The sequence below is a fragment of the Macaca fascicularis genome, chromosome 9 (assembly GCF_037993035.2).
Source record: "Macaca fascicularis isolate 582-1 chromosome 9, T2T-MFA8v1.1".
NCBI lineage: Eukaryota > Metazoa > Chordata > Mammalia > Primates > Cercopithecidae > Macaca > Macaca fascicularis.
Genome location: NC_088383.1, coordinates 113,456,986 through 113,479,021, shown reverse-complemented (window position 1 = coordinate 113,479,021; position 22,036 = coordinate 113,456,986). Strand labels below are relative to the sequence as shown.

Sequence of the window (22,036 nt, the reverse complement as noted above, 5' to 3'; positions counted from 1 at the left end):
ACACAGCCCCTGCTTCTCTGCCTCTCTGTTCACATCCTTAGAAGAACCCAGCCTCGCTCACCTCTGATTGCTGCTGCATAGCACCTACAGCCTGAACCTTCTCCTCCCTCCTTCCTTCCCTTTTGATTCTTGGGCTCTGAAAGTCTATCAAGGAATCACAACAAAGAACAAGATTAAAGAAATCAAAACTAGTAAAGCCAATTGTGTGGCTGCTGTTTTTTTTATGTCTCCTTCTCTCCCAGGCCTTGAAGCTAGACATTGTAAACTATCCACTTGTGGGCCAAGGATGGTTGGCAAACTTGTTTCTGGGAGTGTTCTTAAGACTGTTAATGTTTAAAACTCAGTATATTGGACATAAAAATCTACATTTCCAGCTCTTTAAAATTTAAAGATTTGACAACATCAGCCTGCAGTTAGCTGGGGTGGGATTAGCTGCTTCCTAGGGATGCTTCCTAGGACTGGGGCCCATAGCCCGCCACATGCTGCCATCCCCACCACTCCCACTGGCCTCTGACCATGAGGCACCTACCAGTTGCTGTTTCTGATCATGACATGCAAAATCCACCTCACTCTTTTCTTGTTACATGCCTGGCCCTGAGGGTAAGTGCATTTGAACTTGTTACCCTGTATTTAAGCATTTGGAAGAAACAATTTGAGCCGCTCTGAGTGTTCATCATGTTTTAAGTGCCTCTAGCAAGAAGTTAGAGCTTCCTACTCCAACGCTATCATGCTGTATGCCCATTATTAGGAATGCCATCTTGATGATGATGATGATGATGATGATGATGATGATGATGATGATGATGTAAAGATACCCGGGTAGTGGATAGCAGTTACTCAAGGCATATATGCCTGTCTTATCCCACAGATGCCTTTAAAGAAAAAAAGAAGTCATTAATCCTGAAGGATTCAGATGGGATGAGGAACAAATGAAGCAACAACAGCAAGGAGAGGCCACCAGGAGGCACGCTTCAGGTACGTTTCCATTGCCCCTGCTTCTTTGAAGGGGAGAATAGCTTGGTGAGCAGAAGAAAAGAAATCCTTCCCATCCATACCTTAGATTCCAATTTTGGCAAGAATACAGACTTCTCCATCTTACCACTGAAGCTATAAAGTTAGTCTCCAGAACCATTTTCATGTTAATCCCAAGCAAGGGAAGAACTTTGAGCAGACCCACATGAATCAGCCTGCCTCCACAAACAAAAAGGACACTGACAAGTTGCATCAAGTTTATAGATCCATAAACTCACAGTAAATTCCAGACTCCTGCAAAGTCAGAAGTCAATAAAAAAATGCAAAGGCCACCTCTCAGAGAGCTCAAAGACAGAACTTAAATGACTGCAACATACCACTTTCTGAAGGACCACAATTCTTCCAACCTTTAATAAATTGCTAGACAAATATTTGTGGATGAGAAATTAGGGACGTGATGATCAACAAGACAGACACTGGAACTCCTTTGTGAGTTGCTTATAGTCTAACAGGAAAGAGCCATTACATATTAATTACAATTACTTCATTAATTACAAGTATGATGAGTGGTATAAGGAAGAAGTCAAGTTACAGGAACTTGTACCAAGACACCTAACCTAGGAAAAGGGGCTTTCCTAAGGAAAAAATATTTAAGCTAAGACCTAAAGGGTGGGCAGGAGTTGCCCAGGCAGAGAGCTGGTCCATCTATAATGAGAATCTGTGTGCCCAGTACAGTATCAGGTATTGGGATTAGAGAGGTGAACTGGGAAGTGCCTCTCCTCAAAGAGTTCACAGGTGAGTGGGGCTTGAAAATAAGCTTCCATCATATCTGCTGGTTGGAAATAATGGGGTCTCTCTATCACCACGTAAGAGATTAAACAGTTATTTTAAAATTGCTGTGAAACTCAGAAGAATTCAACCCAAAGTCTTCCTAATTGCAAAATGTTCTGTTGTGAGTGAGAGAACTTCTCTAATATTTTAATTTAAAAAGATGAAATTGAGAAACTGTCAAATCCCGTGGAACACTTCAGGCTTCAGCAAGATAACAAGGCTTGTTGTCTGGGGATATGCAAGCTGCTGAGAAAAATCACAGCAGGCACAGGGCAGCCCAACCATTCCAAATTCTAAATAAGGAATTGATGAAAAGGGATCGAGACAGGACATTAAACTTTGGAGGCCTGGAAAAACTATGTTGGTAATTAATGATATTAATGATAGTATTATTAATAACATTGTTAATGAGAACTAAGCATTCTATTAAACTTTTATGTGTACTAACACAATTCTATGGGTATATTATTGTCCCCAACTTACGGATGAAGAAACTAGTGAGTCAAGCAAATAAGAGATTTCTGTTTATGGCAATATGTCAGACTAAATAACATGAAAACTAATGTCTACAAAGCATTAGACATGCTGAGTAAAACAATTCAGCATGAGCTTTAATCACAAAACAGAGTTTGCAATTAGTTTGCTCAAGTGTCAAAATCAAAGCGTGAACTGCATGTTAGAACAGTGAATAGATATATATTGCAGCTATCCCTTGAGGGATAGTTGAAAAAAGGGCCTGGATTTTCGTGGCCACAAGAAGGCAAAGGATAAGGTGCTGGCCCTGTGTGAAGCGGGTGTTAGTACTAAGATTCCTCAACATAAAGTTAATGACTTTTAAAAGTTTCACCCTTGGCGAAAAGATACAACAGATAGAAATCTACCCACTGGGACAGGAAGACCACAAGACCACAATTAAAAACCTAAGTAATTCTCCTGGGCTCTGGGTGGGAAAAAAAAGTTGCTTCCCTAAGAACTTGTCTCCATGGATCTTTTGTCACAAGTGTTTGAGGTTCTAGTATACGTTAGCCAAGTAGTCCAAGAAGCCCAAAATTGTTCTAAGCAAGTGATGTCTTCTAAGGCACCTGGCAGAAACAAATGAATGGACATTTCCTTAACCTAAACCATTCCCAAGTCCCCAAATAAAGGCTTTCTGAAAATGAGTTCACAATCCAAAATCACAAAACACGAAAGGAAAAATCCACCATGAGTGAAAGTCAGCAGTCACAACAAATAGGAAAACCCCTCAAGAACTTCAATAATAGAACATTCAGATCAAGACTATAAAATAAATTCTTGAATTAATTGGGGACATAAAGGAAGGATGTAAAACATAAGAAAAGATCAAGAAACTATCAACAAAAAACAGGCATATGTGAAAAAGAATCTCTAGAAAATAAAAATAAAATAATTGAAAATAAAATCTCAATGGATTGACTATTAACGGATAAGCACACTGAAAGAATTGGTAAACAAGATGATTAAGATTAACACTTTGGGAGGCTGAGGCCAGCAGATCACTTGAGGTCAGGAGTTCGAGACCAGCCTGGCCAACATGATGAAACCCTGTCTCTACTAAGAATACAAAAATTAGCTGGGCGTTGTGGTGGGTGCCTGTAATCCCAGCTACTCAGGAGGCTGAGGCAGGAGAATTGCTTGAAGCTGGGAGGCAGAGGTTGCAGTGAGCCAAGATTGCACCACTGCACTCCAGCCTGAGTGACAGAGTGAGACTCCACGTCAATAAATAAATAAATAAATAAATAAGATAAAGCTAAGAAAATGTAACATAAAGAGTTAAAGACAAGAAAAACATCAACTAGGTCAGTAAATAGGAAAAAAAGAATAAGAAAACCCAATGTACTTCTAATAAGACTTCCAGGAGGAGTGAATAAAGACACTAAAGCAGAGACTATTCGAAGACACAGGAATCCTCTGATTCAGGAAATGGAGTGTGTTCTGAACATGGTAAGCAAAACTAAATTAATACCCAAATGCGTTGTTCTGAAACTCTGAAACATCAAAGGCAAAGAGAAGATCTAACTATCAAACAGAAGAAAAGGCAGGTCACCTGAAAAGGAGCAGAAACAATTAGATGTACAGCAGACTTCTCAATCACATCACTGGAAGCTGGGGACACAAAGGACCTACGTCTTCAAAGTGCAAATAGAAATAAGATTTCAAGTTAATCATTTACAAATAAGGCCAAATTTAAAACATTTTTAGACAAGCAAAGGAGAACGTTAACCATTGAAAAAAATCTATTGGTTAAAGGACTATGAAAGGAGATACTTCAAAAAGCCAGAAGTAAGGAATTGGAGATATGTAGAAATAGAAAACAAAAGAACAGGTAAACATCTTGGTAAATCTTAGTAAATTGACTCTGTAACATAATAGTGGTGATGGCTGATTTTGGAAACAGCAGGGTAGCTGCAGTTAAAGCATTCCAAATTCTTACACTGTTTGTAAGAAGGAGAAAGATATTGATCAACTTTAGACTTTAGATTTGATGTCAACTATGCATGGTGAATTTTTAAAGGAATCCATGAACAAGAAAAACAAAGGATTAAGATATATATTTAAGGGAATCAGAGACAGAGAATATTACACTGAGTGGTGGTAACTGTTGAGTAAAAGAAAAACTGTAAAAAGGGAATAGGTAGTAATGGTTAGCAGGGAGACCGGTAAACGGGAAAAACAGAACATAAAGAAAACTCAGTCTGATAGAATTTTTTTGAGCATTACAAAAAAATCAGGGAAAATAAGAAGGTAGAAATAAACCTAAAATTATCAATAAACAAACTAAACACCGAGACAAAGATAAGATTTTTTTAATTACAAGAGATTGTCCTAAAGTACAAAGACACCAAAAGTTTAAAAGTAAAAATACACGAAAACTACTTTTCAAAATCCAGCTGATTGAGCTATGTTAATACTAGGCAAATTTATAAGTAAAAATATTATTATGAGAGTTCTTATATATACGAAAGGAGCAATTCAACCAGGAAGAAATAAAAATTGTAAACTTATACTCACCTTATCATGATCTAAAATGTTCTCAAAGCAAAAAATGACAGAGAGAAGGAGAAACAGACAAATCTCCAAACTTTTTTCAGTGATTAGGCAGACAGAAAATTAGGAAAAGTACAGACGTGGACAATACAATTAACAAGGTTGATCTAACGAACAAATAGAGAACACTGAACCCAGAGCATTTGGAGAGTATGTATCTTTTTCAAACAGCAGGCGTCGGGTATAAAAACTGACCACTTAGTTGGTCACAAATCAAGTTCAACAAATTCCAAAAAATCTGTATAATACAGACCACAATGCAGAAAGGTGAGAAATCAGTAAATAGAAGATAACTTAAATACATATATATTTGGAAATTTTAAAATACACTTTTAATTATCCTAAAATATCATAAAATATCTCCTAATTATTATTAGGAGAAATAGTGAATATTTTTAAAGACATTGTCAAAGGAGAAGTAATTCTGAAAATATACTACACTTAGGACTAAATGAAAATTCCCCATATCAAAACCTGTGGAAAGAAACTAAATTTTATTTTATTTTATTTTATTTTTTTGAGACAGGGTCTCACTGTGTCACCTAGGCTGAAGTGCAGTGGAACAATCACAGCTCACTACAGCCTCAAATTCATGGCCTCAAGCAATTCTCCCACCTCAGCCTCCTGAGTAGCAGGCACTAAACGTGTGCGCCCCCTCACCTGGCTAATATTTGTATTCTTTGTAGAGACGAGGTTTTGCCATGTTGTCTAGGCTGATCTCCAACTCCTGGGCTCAAGCAATCCACTCCCCTTGGCCTCCCAACGTGCTGGGATTATAGGTGTGATCCACTGCACCCAACCCTAAATACATTATTTAAAAGACATTTTATAACTGAAATATTTATATTAGAAGAGAAGACTGAACATCAATGATCTGAGCATTAACCTTAAAAAGGTAGAAGAACCCAGTAAAGCCAGGGTATATAGAGGGAAGGAAATAATAAAGTTAAAGCAGTCCATGAAATATAAAACAAACTTATAATACAGATGCTTGGCAAACATAGGATTTGGTTCTTTTTAAAACTAACAAAGTGATAACAGAACAGACAAGGTAGTGAAGCAGTAGAAAGTGTGAGCTCTGGAGTGACTGCCTGGACCAAGTCCCACCCCAGCACTTACCAGCTGCACAGACTTGGGAAACGACTTATGGCCAGCATCAGGGGAGCCACAGCAAACTCTGGACTGTCAAAGCCCAGTGCCATGTACTAATCGGTTATCCTTATAAGATATCCAAACTATGTACTCTGATTAGAGTATCCTTCTCCCATTATTTAAAAAACAGGTATTATTATCTCCATTTTACAGATGGGAAAACTGAGATTTGTACAATGTATGAAATTCTCTTAAAGTCATGAAATGATCAAGGGTTGAAACTGATTTAACACCAGATCTTTCTGGACTCCAAAGTCTACTCCCTCAACCACCACAGTAATCTACAAGAGAAGAGGAAAATCCCTGTTGGCCATTCAGTGTCGTGATATTCTGGAAGGTTATTTACTGTATACCCAACTTTAGGGTAAATATCTTTCTTAAGGTAGACTGTAAAACAAAAGGAGCAAATGCCTCTTACTCATATATAGAAGTTCCTACTCCTACTAATATTAACCTAGTGATTAAAATTATGGGCTTTGGGACTGGGCACAGTGGCTCACACCTATAATCCCAGCACTTTGGGAGGCTGAGGCAGGCAGATCACTTGGGGTCAGGAGTTCAAGACCAGGCTGGCCAACACGGTGAAACCCCATCTCTACTAAAAATACAAAAATTAGCCAGGCATGGTGGCACACACCTGTAATCCCAGCTACTCAGGAGGCTGAGGCAGGAGAATCACTTGAACCTGGGAAGAAGAGGCTGCAGTGAACCGAGATGGTGCCACTGCACTCCAGCCTGGGCAACAGAGCAAGACTGTCTCAAAAAATCAATTAATTATTTAAAGGCTTTGGAATCCAAAGTAACATGAATAATTGCTAATATTTATTAGACACCATGTTACCATGGATAATACTAAACTCTTTCAATCCTCACAATATCCATTTTCACAGGTTCTGTTATTGTCCCATAATACAGACTAAGAACAATGAAGTTAAACTGACATAGTAACTGGCAGTATTCCAAACCAAGCCATCTAACTTCAAGAGCTGACATTCTCATCCACACTAAACTCGTGGGTCCTGACTTCCTCGGCCATCAGCTGGGGATGACCATACCTGCTTCCTGAACTGCAAAGAGGAAATGAGACCAAGTAGGTAAAGCCACCAGCATATCTGGCATGCAGTAAGTGATGATGATGATGGTGGTGAGGAAGACGGTGATGGTGATGATGACAGCAGGCCCTTGCAAAGATACAGGCCTAATTGCTACAGAACAATTTACTGCATGAAATCCTCAAAAAGAAATCTCTCCTTCCATTTCACTCACACAAATCTTCATGTGAACAGATCATTTGTGCGCTATGAGAAAGCTTATTTTCAAAATCAAAATCACAGCATTTTGCATTATGTGAAGATATGAAGAAAAATGTTTAAAAGAATCTGATAAATAAAACTATAGAGAAGTGCAGGGGGCGGGGCTGCTCACATTACCCATTGCAGTAAGTCTAGCCTTGAACTTAATTTTCCAGAATTCTTGAAATATCAGTGATCGCAACATAAAAGACCAATTAATCAGACTGTGCTTGTTCTCTATGTGTGAGTCACTGTTGCCATCTACAGTTAAATATGGGACATGCAATGCTGCCAAATAACTGACTAATTCTAAGAACGTAGTCCTGGAGATGGTGGTGCTAAGGCAATCCACTTGTACAATGAGTACAGAAAACAAAAATGCTACCTGTAGGAGCAGCTCTTTTTCAACCACCTCTTCAGTCTTGCTGATGAGACGCTTCTGCAGGGTGTGAATTTTCTGTATCAGCTCAAACGCGTTGGGGTCGCTGGCCTGTCCAAGGGGAACAACAATAGCAGCTGAGATATCATCAACTTCAAAGCACTGAGGTCTCTATTTAAAATGTACATTGTCTTATTAAAGTCTATTGGAAACTGCAGACCTAATACAGAGAGAATTAGAACCAAAAATAAAGTATAATAGATGAGATAATCATAAATTCCTGTCCCCAAAAAAGCAGACTGCAGTTTTCCTAATGTTTTATCTATGGCATTAGTTATTCTATAAATACAAAGTAAATGTGTTTATTCCACCAGTGGGAATAACAATAATGGTAGCCAATATGCTCGATATATGATTCTTTGCCGCCATGCAGATACTATACTAAGTGCTTTTTATACAATATTATACTTTAGCTGCAGGACAGCCCTAGGAGACAGTATGTCTTTTCCTTTTATACCGATACGACAACTGAGGCTGAGAGAAACTAAGTCATTTACCCAGAGTGGCAAGGCTCAGAGCTGGAGTCAAGCCCAAATATGCCAAGCCCCAAAGGCATAGTTCTCAATTCCTATGCTCTGCAGCTTACCCTACCGTCTCCTCTGTTTACTTAATTTTCCAGAATTCTTTGTTTTGTTTGAGACAGGGTCTCACTCTATTGCCCAGGCTGGAGTGCAGTGGTGCGATCATGGCTCACTGCAGCCTCAAACTCTGGGGGATCAAGCAATCCTCCTGCTTCAGTCTCCCAGTAGCTGGGACCACAGGCACATGTCACCACACCGGGTTAATTTTTTTGTAAAGACAGGGTCTCACTAGGTTGCCCAGGCTGGTATCCAACTCCTGGGCTCAGGCAATCCTCCCACCTTGGCCTCCCAAAGTGCTGGGATTACAGGTGTGAGCCACTGTGCCCAGCCCCTAAAATTCTTGAATGGAAGGAGACAGAGCTCCCTAATTCACTCAGCCTTAGGATTCTCCTTGGGTAATTGTCAGCAGGAAGATTCACTGCGGTCTATGATGGGGATGGTTTCCAGGATGTGGACTTCTGCTAATCATTGGCAGCAGAGCACTACCATGGCATTTAGCTCTGAAATGGAAGTATCAGTCCACAAAGCTCTGATGATCCCTCACTAGTTATGTACAATTCAAAACAAGATATATAGTTATAAATTGGTAATTTGTCCTCTAGACTTTGAGCCAAGGCTTCACTTTCAACTGTACTGACATTTTGAATTAATCTAACAGCTAAATATTTTCAACTGCCTCCCAGAGTCTCTATTTTCTAATTTTTCTAATAGAAACTGATGTGGAATTGGAAACTTTAAAGATCTGCATGAAAACACACAGAGTAAACTAATGTGACAGTAAACAAATTTAAAATCTTCATCTCCGCTTCTGCAGACATACGCATATTACTATTGGTTAGTAAACTACATCACTCTTGGCATTTGAAGAGGAAGGAATGAGGGTCCAAAAGGGAAAAGAAAAAGAGATGCCATTGACTCTGACTTTGCTTGAGAAATACTAAGCAGGGCCAACTGATATCCATCTATTGGGACTAGATTTGGCACACATTCACCTGGCAGGGCTGGATGCTGTTAAAATTCAGGCCTCGTGTTTACATAACAATTTATAATGCATTATCCTTAATGCTTTCTTCATTAAAAGGAAAAAATAAAAATGGAAAACAAAACTCTGCCTGGCTGATTTTCTTTCTTATAAGGAAAAAATAAAAATTAAAATCAAAAATAAAGGAATTTTTATTTTTTCCTCTCTTAAAGGTCCCTATGTAAAATACATATTGTCCTTTCCGTTCTTAAAGAAAAAAAATAAAAATGAAAAACAAAAATCTCCCTGGCTGATTTTCTTTCTTATACCTGCCCTGCTTTATCTTATATGACATACTTACATCTCCCAATACCCTGATCATTCATCTAGTTGAAGACGCTTTTGGCATGCACATTGCTAGTTACAACTAAAGGAGATAGCTTTCTTTTTCTTGAATAAGCAGAGTTTGTCTTTAACTGTTATTTTCAGTGCTGGTGGTAATGACTACCAGAAAGCCACAGAATAAAATTAAATATGAAGTTGATTATCCATCCCCTTCCAATGAGACTTTAGCTGTGTCCCCAGATTCTAAGAGAAAGGGCTTGGCTAACACCATGCTTTCAACAAGAGGGCAGTTCACAAAACCATATTTTCTGTAAGTAATAAAAGGATGCAAAGATCAATTGAAAGATGGTAGAGATGCTGGTGACCAACATCACTAAAGGCCATGAACATCCAAGACTAATAGGCAGCCTCAGGATAACTGGTTAACCAAAACCTACCCAAGCCAGAAAAATAAATGTCAGTTGGTGAGGCAGGTTCACAGTTTTCACTGGGCTTTCTTTAGGTAGAAAGGATTTTGTGCAAGACTTTTAAAACAAAACCCAAATGAACCATCTGGTTCTGAGAGAACTCAATTTACATCTGATCCAGCCTTACATTTTAGGTGACAATTTGCATAGCATTAAATAAAACCTCGCTTCTCGTTGTGCTTTAGGTTAGAAGCTTCGCGTGGGATAGGAGGAGAGATTTGGGGATGGGGAGAACGCACTGCCAGATGTTACCTCGAGCTTCCTCCATCTGTGCACATTCATGGGATTCTCCAGCTCCTCCTCCAGGGCTCGGCAGCGTGTCCTCTCCTTCAAGAATTCTCTTTGCATGTGAAAAAACTCCTGTCTGAATAAGACAAACTTGATTTTGCAAAGAATTATCCACCCGTTTGAATATCCTGTCTATCTTTAATTGGTTGCATACATACTACGTCTTATATAAAAAGTTGGAATTAGGGAGAATATTGTGAACACTGGGACCAGCCTCCTAAATCTGGGCAAGACACAGATGATATTAATTCTTGCAGAGCTCAAGAATTGGCTTCGCTTTCAAAAAAAAAAAAAAAGTGCCAGGGCTTCAGAATCAGAGTCATGATTCTGGATACTCAAGAAATTTATAAGTATATGAAAGGAACAAAGGGCAGGGGGATTATATTAGTCTTTTCTCACACTGCTAATAAAGACATACCCAAGACTGGTAATTTATAAAGGAAAGAGGTTTAATGGACTCACAATTCCACATGGCTGCAGAGGCCTCACAATCATGGAGGAAGACAAAGGGAGAGCAAAGGAACATTTTACGTGGTGGCAGGCAACAGAGCTTCTCTAGGGGAACTCCCATTTATAAAAACCATCAGATCTCATGAGACTCATTCACTACATCACTACAATGAGAACAGTATGGGGGAAACTACCCCTGTGGTTCAATTATCTCCACCTGGCCCCCATCCATGACACGTGGGGATTATTACAATTCAAGGTGAGATTTGGGTGGGGACACAGAGCCAAACCATTTCAGCAGTGAATTATGAGAGTTTAAATACACTGTTTAATGTTTCTAAATGTCTCTATAGTCGTAATAAGTGAACAGGCTACAGTCCACAAACTCAGCACCTGACAGCAATATGCTGAGGCTCGGGTGATAACCTAACACCAGTCAGGGCATAGATCTCCACCCTCACTACACATTGCAATCCCCTGGGGAGCTTTGAAAACTACCTCTTCTCCTGGACCCAATCCTTAGAGGGATTCTGTTTCATGGTCTAGCATGGGTCCCTGGCTTCATAGGTCTTAAAGTCCTGCTGGCAATTCTCACATGCAGCCCAGGTTGAGAAACCCAAGTTAGGAGTTGTGATGATACTTTATCTTGAGTTCCACAACTGTACAGATGGCTGAAAAAGTCCTGAATATCTAGTTCTGGCTGAAATACACTGCTAAAATCTTCAGAAATCTCTAGTTAATAGGTAACATGCAATAGCCATCCTCAGTGTTTGCGAGTTGGCTGTCACCCTATAGAATGAGATGTTGGGAGGCAGAGAAGAAGCAAGCACTTGCATTGACACGGGCAATAAGGATATTATTATCTGTCCTCGCCTGCTGCAGGGGTGCAGATTACTAATACTAAGCCATCTCTTTTACTTAATCGCTTCATTTAAACCAATAATACAACTTCCCCTCATTAGCAAGACAAACCATTAGAATTAACTGCATGATGTTCACTCAACAGGGCGCTCAGAGCAAGCTGCTTAGAATTAAAAGCATATTTTTAACACTTCAATTTTCTAGAATGTCATCAGAAGGGGAGGGCAGAAGTATTAGCTACCATATTTGACGGCCTGCTTTGTACTAGACTCTGTACATGGCACATTGATTTGTTTTGCTGTTTAATTGTGACTATAAGTCCAAAGCTCAGGGAGGTTCAGTGACTTGCCCAAGGTCACACAGTTTGTAGGTAGCAAGACAGATCGGAATTCATGCTAGCTTGCCTCCAGCCTTTATTAAGTTTTCTTCCCATTGAAAAGAAAAATAAAATATATTATCAACAAACTAGCAATACTGAATGGGAATGGATAAAATTTCGTCCTTTGTGTATGTAATAAAAATAACTCATGGCTGACAAGTTTAGCGATGGTTTGGAGACTATTCAATAGTTACTTAGAATGAATCCATTTGTCTCCAAAATGTCAATGGTGGTATCTCTGGGTAGTAAACTTATGAGTGATTTTCTAATCACTTCTTTATATTTTTTCTGCATTTCTCACATTTTCTACAATGAATTTGTACTACTTTCATCATCTGAAATACAAGCAACTCCAAAAAAAAAAAGAAAAAGAAAACAAAAAAGTATTGATCTATCCTTGATAGTGGCAACCTTGCTATTCCTGAATATATTCATTGCATTTAAATATCCAAACTATCTTCTAACCCAATTGATTTGAGAAGCAGATCCAAACCATGTCCTTATTCCAAGATGGTCAAAGATACTGTTCATCTACAAGTCTGTGGGGAATAAGGATAGCTACTGAAAAAATACCAGAACTCTTATTTGGTTTCCTGCAATTGCCTTTATAAAACATGGTGACGTTTTCCCAAAGGGAAAGTAGATCTTGTGTAATGCAAGATTTCAAGAAAGAAGAAGGCGCACTAAGCTAAAGTGAAAGCTGCAGAAGATAAATCAAGAGTGAGATATAAAATTTGGCCGCCTTCTAAGGAAACGAAGTTTTCAAGTAGTGATAAAATTATATTTTCCACCTCTTTTCTTCCTGTATATAATTCCAAGAAAAAGATGTGCAAATGTTACCAGATTAAATTTCAATATTGATGCTCCCTCTCTTGCATACTGACGTATTAAAGAAATTAAGAAAGCTCATCGGGGGAAAAAATTTCTGAATTGTAACTAATTTCCTTGAAAATTATTTTGTAAACTCCAGAATATGGTTTTTTAAAAACCTTTTTGCACTTGCCCATACCATCCTGAAAGGAAGCTGGTTCATTTTTGTGACACAGCATAGGAACAATGGAGACGTTATGGAAAAGCTGTTCTTATTATTCGTTAATAATTTCATCCTGTAAACTTCATTTTGTACAACTCGATAAAGACCTTCAATGAGCAACAAGCATGACTACGAAGTGATTTTAGGAGTTCCCCATGTTGCACTGTGCCCTCAGCCCTGAGTTGTATTATCTATTACCTGAGTTCTTCAACATTAGCCACACTCTTGGCAAGAATCCCCTTTTCCCGGCGAAGCTTCTTGATCTCAAGTTTGAGGATCCTCATGTCCTCCAACCTCTGGTTGTACTGGCTCTCCCCTTTATTCAGCACAGACTGTTGGATCTTGATCTTCTCATAGAGCAAAGCTAACTCATCATTGCGCCGAACAAGCTGAGACCCCAGGATATCTCTCTCGCTGATGACCTAGGAAGGTAGGGAGGGGCATGGCCACCAGGAAAGAAGAAGCCTTAGCTTTTCATTGTGGCAGCACCATTCATTCAATGAGTATCTTTCAAACACCCACATGTACTGGGCACCACGTGGGCTGCGCACTGGAAAGAGCTGGCTAGACAATCAACACTGGACCCCTCCCACTAGAGTTTTTGAAAACATCATACAACAAATAATCCTTAATAATATTAATAATAATAGTCCAAGGCTGGGTACAGTGGCTCATGCATGTAATCCCAGCACTTTGGGAGGTCAAGGCAGGTGGATCACTTGAGGCCAGGAGTTTGTGACCAGCCTGGCCAACATGGTGAAACCCCATCTCTACCAAAAATACAAAAATTAGCCAGGTGCAGTGGCAATATCTGTAGTCACAGCTACTCAGGAGGCTGAGATGGAAAGATCACTGGAGCCTGGGAGGAGAAAGTTGTAGTGAGCCAAGATGGTGCCACCACATTACAGCCTGGGTGACAGAGAAAGACTCTGTCTCAAAAATAATAATAATAATAATAATAGTCCAATCATCTAATAATCTTTAGCCTATGTATGTGTCGTTTTATTTATTTCCAAATCCTTTATATTTATAAATGTTCAAATCTGAATGACTTCATGGCGGGCTAGCTCTTGCCAAGTTCCACTACTTCCTTCTATCTTGCACTGGCCAACTTCTCTCTGCCAGGTCCCTGAAAGCAGTTAAATTTCTAACCCCCAAATTATGCATTTGGGTTTCTATCTCCCAAATTGTTATTTTCATTTTTTTCATGTTGGATGGGTAATGTGCTGACATTGTGATAAGGTGTGAGGGAGGCATATCTTACACATACATGTGAACATCCAGTCAAGATCAAATCACGTAATTATCCATTGCAATTATATGTGAGCAACTGTATTATACTAGAATGCAAGCTCCCTGAGGATGAACCGTATTGTCTTGGTGGCCAATGTGGCCCTAGTGCCTAGAGGAGTGACTGAGACATGGGAAGTGCTCATAAATATAAGTCAAATAAAGGAGTGAATATTTCATAATTAATCAATACAAGATGGGTCTCTGCTGCTGTTCTTCCAATAGGGCTGGTTGGCAGAGCTTAGAGAGGAAGGAGTGTTCGAAGGGTGGAATTAAATACTCGTGTCTGTTGACGAGGTCTGTAAGTCTGACGAGGAGGTGCTCTACCTGGTCTAATTCCTTCTTCTGCCTCAACCTCTCCCCGTCAGCCTCAGCAATTATTCGCAGGAGTTTTCTCTCTTCAGCTTCTTGCTTTTCAATAAAGTGTTTGGTCTCCAGGGCTTGTTGTCTCAGCTTCTGCAGCTCAGCCTGACAAAGAGTGGAAGATACAGGCAAATTTCAATTCGTTACAGCACAAACCAGGACGACAGGGACCGGATTCAGATGTACAGTTGTGCTTCTTACTCTTTCCTCTGATGTTTCATTTAACACAGTTTGATCACTGTCACAAGCAAAACAAGCTTACCACACACACACACACACACACACACACACACACACACACACACACACTCACTCATAAAGAAATAGCAATGAACATTACAGTCATCATGTTTATTCTGAGTTGTGCCCTTGAGGGATTTCTATCATTTTTCTATATATGTGTAGCAGGGGCTTCATTGGTATTCAGCAGCACTTCATCTCTTACCGGCTAAACACCAGGAGAATTCACAAAGAATAGTGCAGAGCAGGATGTGGGGGCGAGGACAGGGGAGGCCTCCATGTGTACCAGCTCCTGTAATGTCCCTAACACCACCAGCACATGAACCACAAAGGTAAAGCCCTTTGTAAGCAAAATTAAACTACTCAAAGATAATAACTGTCTATCTTGTAAAACATCCTGATGAAACAGAAGGGATGTCATTTATAAAAAGATATATAGATTCTACTTCGATGGCACTTCCAACCCAGATGAGAGGATAAGATAGACAAATATTAGGCAAATATTAAGAAGTCCAGGCAATAATTTGTCAGCGTCTTGATGATCACACAGAGTGAATTGATATTATGGGAGGTCAAAGAAAAAGTCATCATTAGACTGGGGGTCGCAGGGATGCTTTCTCAGAGAGCTCAGACCGGAATCTGGCCCCTAAGTTTATACGAAAATCATAGGAATTATGGAGAAAGGGTGCTATGGACTGTTAAGTTTTAGCAGGACAATTTGTCTCATCAAAGTGCACATTCACTTGTATTCCACAAGTTTGTTTGTGACCTACCATATCCCAGGCATGATACTAGGCATTTGCGTAGCTACTCCTGTCTCCATTTAATGCAATTACAGAGACAAAAGCAAATAACTTGCCCAAGGTCATGGAGCTATTGAGTAGCAGATTGAGATTCCAACCCAGATCTTTTGATTCCAAAGCCTGTGCTCCTTCTACTGTCACCACCCAAGAGTTCCAAATTAAATATAGAAGATAAGCAAGACTTGAGGGATTCGCCATCCATTGAAGATGATGAACAACCAACAACAGTGTGAAAATGCTATCTATCTATGTGAAAAGGACATGGGTATACACATAAAGGTGTTTATATTTCTGCCTGGGGTTTAGAGGGAAGAACCAGTCAGGTCACTGGCAGTTGACAGATATTGCCAACATGGAGGGGTATGTGTTGTGAGAGCAGGGCATTCAGCAGTCAGGCTTGTGAGAACAAAGGCATGCAAACTATAAAGTACCTGGTGTGTTCACCAGATAGTGAAACAGCCAATATGGCTGAATTAGAGAGCTAGGTAAGGAATAGCTGGAGGTAAGGCTCACAAACAGCTAAGGCAGACAGGGAAAGGCCTTGTGTGCCAGGCACTATGTAGCGCATGCAGTGGGGGAACCAAAGTTACGTATGTTACAGGAAAGAAGAATATGCATTTGAGAGGTTCCATGCCCAACTGGGATGGATGAGGGATATCACAGACCAGGTCAGAACAAGAAGAAGCAAATGAGGAGGAAGAGCTCTGCTTTCCCTCATGCTGGAATCACAAGGGAGATGACAAGATAATATTAAGGTTTCAACTTGTCAATGGCTTGCAAGTTGGCAAATGTCAGTAAAAGAGTAATAATTTTTTCCTTCAAGTAAGTATTTGGACCCCCGCCTACCTAGAAATGACACCCAGATGATGGAAACCTCATACTTTAAAGTGCCTTTGAACCAACCCAGTTTTAGTTACGGTCTGTCCCTGCCCCATGAAAACCAGAAGTCATTAATTCTACACCTCAGACTTATCCAAACAGTAAAAGACACTGTGTACCTCGTAACAGATGTGTAATGTCACAAACTGAATGCAACCAGCTACTATAAAACCAAGGGTTTCTTTTATGACATTTTGTTTGTTCATTTCATGAAACGTGTTTTGGTCTAGGGATAAGCAAAAGGAAATACTTATTGAGAAAAGATCTCATCTAGTATTTACCACTTGGGGGGATTGTCTGTTAGGAAAGAGAGCGAAGAACCAGCCTTTCTGTTTCTATAATCATTTAAGGTGACAGCAAAGACAGCAATAAAATACCTGTTTGGCTCATGCTTTCTTTAATAAAACTTTTATTTCCCCAGATGTGCAACATTCACTTCCCTGTTCTTACGTGCCAAGAGCTGATCAGAATCCATCAGCAGAACAAAATGAAACCCCTGTTATATTAAAATGCAATCAACAGTGTGTAAAAGTATCTGTCTGAAATGTAAAACCACTCGTGCATTTGGCATTACTGCATACTTTTTTCATAATATATCAAAATTCTGAGTGGTCTCTTTATGTCATAAATGTATGGGCTGTAAACAAGATGTGTCATTAGACATTGGCAGCAAATGTTAACATCAACAAAATACCTTGGGTCTAATGCATTTAGCAGTTATAAATCTGAGCCATCTCACTCAGGAAGGATGGCAACAACCACTATGCATTCAAAAGCTCATCAAACAATGCCCTAGGTGGGACCTGAGGTTTCTGCACCTATCCAAGTGTTACTGGTGGTATGAAGTTGTAATGAGATGGCAAGACACAGCCTTTACTCACCACTTCCACAATTATACAATTTTTCAATAGGCATTATGGATTATCTGTAACCAGATTTGGCTATGGGCATAAATCATATCTCAAGAGTCATACTTGTAGAATTTCTCCCATTCATACATGATCTCTACATGAGTTTCATAGAAATTATCTGTTTAAATCTAGCAAAGCAAATAGTACCACCTGAAGTCTTCTAGCCATGAGAATAATTAGGCTCTCTCTCTCTCTCTGTCTCACATGGATGACAGCTCCCCATCCATGGTGAGCTACAGAGTCCACTAAGTAAAAGAATATGGTGCCCTGAAGCCAGGCCCTAATGTGGTGCTGAGCTCTGGACACAGAGAATCTGCTGATGAATTATTCACCAAGAATCAAAGGGCTGTCAGATACATGTGGGATGATTGGAAAGAGACAAGACAGAAGCGGGGGCTTGTTAGGACTGGAAGGCAGACACTCCAAATGAGATGGCTCCTTCAGTGCTGATGAAACAAGCCTGGGACACAATGGGCAGATGAATGCAGACACAGCAATGTCTACAGAGAACTACTGACATCCTGTCATAACCATAATGTGCTGACAGTGTACAGGATCCTCAGGCATCAGTGGAGGCTAGTAGCAACAGAAAAAGTAAAAGAAACATGGAAGGACAAGATTTGTCTGCTGAAGGGGATGAATGAAGATGAGGATGACCTACTAAAGATAGTCGTTTGCCTATCAGCTTGGAAAAGTCGTAAATTGGGTTGTCCTGTCCAAGGGTATCTCACAGGCTACCTAGTAGGCAACGGCTTGCCCCTCCGGGAGGGATTATGTACCCACGTAGCTTTGTACAACTCGCAATAATAAGATAAATGTCTTCTGGAGCAAAGTTACTAGAAAATCTGCCCTTTCCCTCAGGGTTTTGGTTGGTAGACTTTAGATGCATGAAATCCAGGGACCTGTGTGAAATGTGATTCATTCTTAGGCTAAAAAAGTCAAGAGGCTAAAACTCAACATTTGAGCTGTCATATTTTTCTAGAGAATGTCAAACGGGCTTAATGATAGGCCAAAATTATCCAGTCGGAGCACCATTGCAAGTCACCTTGGATAGCCTCAAATAATAAATCAGGGAGGCCTCTGTCTTTGCTCCTCATTCTTGCCTTCATGGGAAATGTGGGGAGAAAGGGCATCCTAGTTCCACAGTAAGTCCAAAGCAATCACCTTCCTATAATCGATGACCCAAAGCCATCCAGACTTGGGATTCTCCATTTGGAGCAGTCTCTGGAGCAGAAGCCTTTTAATCATCCTTCATGTTCACCAGCTGCCAAATCTGCTGGCCCAGGTCCAAATAATACAGGACTCAATTGCCCTGTATTTTATTTTATTATGATGTTTCTTTGGAGCTTTATGTGTAGACACCTGATGGCAGAGGCCATAAATGAAACAAATATTAGCTAAAGTCAAACTCCGAGGAATTAGGAATAATTGATATTTTGTATAGGACATTTGTTCTAAAGCAGGATTTTGTAGAATGACATTAGTTCCAACTTGGACCCCATTATTGGGTAATAATGCATCTTTTGAATAGAGTATTACAGGGAAAGTAAGAGATGAGACCTAATGCCATCCTTTAAAGGGAAAGAGATGATGCACCAAATGGATTACACTGAGCCTTGCTAACACAGCCCATAACGCTCATGGGTGAAGCAATGTTTAAAATAAGTTTCTTGAGGTCCCGGAGCAAGATGGCCGAATAGGAACAGCTCCAGTCTCCAGCTCGCAGTGCGAGCAACACAGAAGATGGGTGATTTCTGCAGTTTCAACTGAGGTACCGGGTTCATCTCACTGGGGAGTGCTGGACAATTGGTGCTGGTCAGCTGGTGCAGCCCGACCAGCGAGACCTGAAGCAGGGTGAGGCATCGCCTCACCTGGGAAGCGCAAGGGGGAAGGGAATCCCTTTTCCTAGCCAGGGAAACTGAGACACACAACACCTGGAAAATCAGGTAACTCCCACCCTAATACTGCGCTTTACCAAGGGTCTTAGCAAATGGCACACCAGGAGATTATATCCCACACCTGGCTGGGAGGGTCCCACGCCCACGGAGCCTCCCTCATTGCTAGCACAGCAGTCTGTGATCTACCTGCAAGGCAGCAGCAAGGCTGGGGGAGGGGTGCCTGCCATTGCTGAGGTTTAAGTAGGTAAACAAAGCCGCCAGGAAGCTCGAACTGGGTGGAGCCCACAGCAGCTCAAGGAGGCCTGCATGTCTCTGTAGACTCCATCTCTGGGGACAGCACACAGCTAAACAAAAAGTAGCAGAAAGCTCTGCAGATGCAAATGACCCTGTCTGACAGCTTTGAAGAGAGCAGTGGATCTCCCAACACGGAGGCTGAGATCTGAGAACAGACAGACTGCCTGCTCAAGTGGGTCCCTGACCCCTGAGTAGCCTAACTGGGAGACATCCCCCACTAGGTGCAGACCGACACCCCACACCACACACGGTGGGGTACACCCCGAGACTAAGCTTCCAGGGCAACAATCAGACAGGATTACTTGCTGTTCAGCAATATTCTATCTTCTGCAGCCTCTGCTGCTGATACCCAGGCAAACAGGGTCTGGAGTGGACCTCAAGCAATCTCCAACAGACCTACAGCTGAGGGTCCTGACTGTTAGAAGGAAAACTAACAAACAGAAAGGACACCCACACCAAAACCCCATCAGTGTGTCACCATCATCAAAGACCAAAGGCAGATAAAACCACAAAGATGGGGAAAAAGCAGGGCAGAAAAACTGGAAATTCAAAAAATAAGAGCACATCTCCCCTCCAAAGGAATGCAGCTCATCACCAGCAATGGATCAAAGCTGGATGGAGAATGACTTTGACAAGTAGAGAGAAGGCTTCAGTCCATCAAACTTCTCAGAGCTAAAGGAGGAATTACGTACCCAGCGCAAAGAAACTAAAATTCTTGAAAAAAGAATGGAAGAATGGATGACTAGAATAATCAATGCAGAGAAGGCCATAAACGAACTGACCGAGATAAAAACCATGACACAAGAAATACGTGACAAATGCACAAGCTTCATTAACCGACTCGATCAACCGGAAGAAAGAGTATCACTGAGGATCAAATGAATGAAATGAAGTGAGAAGAGAAGTCTAAAGAAAAAGAGGAAAAAGAAATGAACAAAGCCTTCAAGAAGTATGGGATTATGTGAAAAGACCACATCTACGTCTGATTGGGGTGCCTGAAAGTGAGGGGGAAAATGGAACCAAGTTGGAAAACACTCTTCAGGATATCATCCAGGAGAACTTCCCAACCTAGTAAGGCAGGCCAACATTCAAATTCAGGAAATACAGAGAATGCCACAAAGATACTCCTTGAGAAGAACAACTCCAAGACACATAATTGTCAGATTCACCAAAGTTGAAATGAAGGAAAAAATGTTAAGGGCAGCCAGAGAGAAAGGTCGGGTTACCCACAAAGGGAAACCCATCAGACTAACAGCAGATCTCTCGGCAGAAACTCTCCAAGCCAGAAGAGAGTGGGGGCCAATATTCAACATTCTTAAAGAGAAGAATTTTCAACCCAGAATTTCATATCCAGCCAAACTAAGTTTCATAAGTGAAGGAGAAGTAAAATCCTTCACAGACAAGCAAATGCTTAGAGATTTTGTCACCACCAGGCCTGCCCTACAAGAGGCCCTGAAGGAAGCGCTAAACATGGAAAGGAACAACCGGTACCAGCCATTGCAAAAACATGCCAAAATGTAGACCATCGATGCTAGGAAGAAACTGCATCAACTAACGAGCAAAATAACCAGCTAATATCACAATGACAGGATCAAGTTCACACATAACAATATTAACCTTAAATGTAAATGGACTAAATGGTCCAATTAAAAGACACAGACTGGCAAATTGGATAAAGAGTCAAGACCCATCAGTTTGCTGTATTCAGGAGACCCATCTCACATGCAGAGACACACATAGGCTCAAAATAAAGGGATGGAGGAGGATCTACCAAGCAAATGGAGAACAAAAAAAAGAGGGGTTGCAATCCTAGTCTCTGATAAAATAGACTTTAAACCATCAAAGATCAAAAGAGACAAAGAAGGCCATTACATAATGGTAAAGGGATCAATTGGCTAACTATCCTAAATATATATGCACCCAATACAGGAGCACCCGGATTCATAAAGCAAGTCCTTAGAGACTTACAAAGAGACTTAGACTCCCATACAATAATAACGGAGGACTTCAACACCCCACTGTCAACATTAGACAGATCAACGAGACAGAAAGTTAACAAGGATATCCAGGAATTGAACTCAACTCTGCACCAAGGGGACCTAATAGACATCTACAGAACTCTCCACCCCAAATCAACAGAATATACATTCTTCTCAGCACCACATCGCACTTATTCCAAAAGTCACCACATAATTGGAAGTAAAGCACTCCTCAGCAAATGGACAAGAACAGAAATTATAA

The 22,036-nt window shown here is 40.5% G+C and overlaps 1 protein-coding gene and 1 non-coding gene across 4 annotated transcripts in view; both read right to left on the bottom strand.

The window, feature by feature from the left end:
- Positions 1–22,036, bottom strand: part of CFAP58 (cilia and flagella associated protein 58) — a 111,642-nt gene that overhangs the window by 42,825 nt on the left and 46,781 nt on the right. For 2 of the 3 annotated variants that reach the window (XM_005566374.5, XM_074002666.1), the window contains 4 exons: positions 14,735–14,875; positions 13,316–13,539; positions 10,359–10,470; positions 7,699–7,803 (listed from right to left, as the gene is read on the bottom strand). In XM_005566374.5, the coding sequence (XP_005566431.1) occupies positions 7,699–7,803; positions 10,359–10,470; positions 13,316–13,539; positions 14,735–14,875 (582 nt within the window). Of the gene's footprint in view, positions 1–5,529; positions 5,671–7,698; positions 7,804–10,358; positions 10,471–13,315; positions 13,540–14,734; positions 14,876–22,036 lie in introns of all 3 variants that reach the window. The other variant, XR_012418195.1, reaches the window with a different exon arrangement.
- On the bottom strand, positions 14,326–14,424 carry LOC123567029 (small nucleolar RNA U13). The gene has a single exon (XR_006689736.1). It is a non-coding gene; the product is annotated as a small nucleolar RNA U13 (small nucleolar RNA).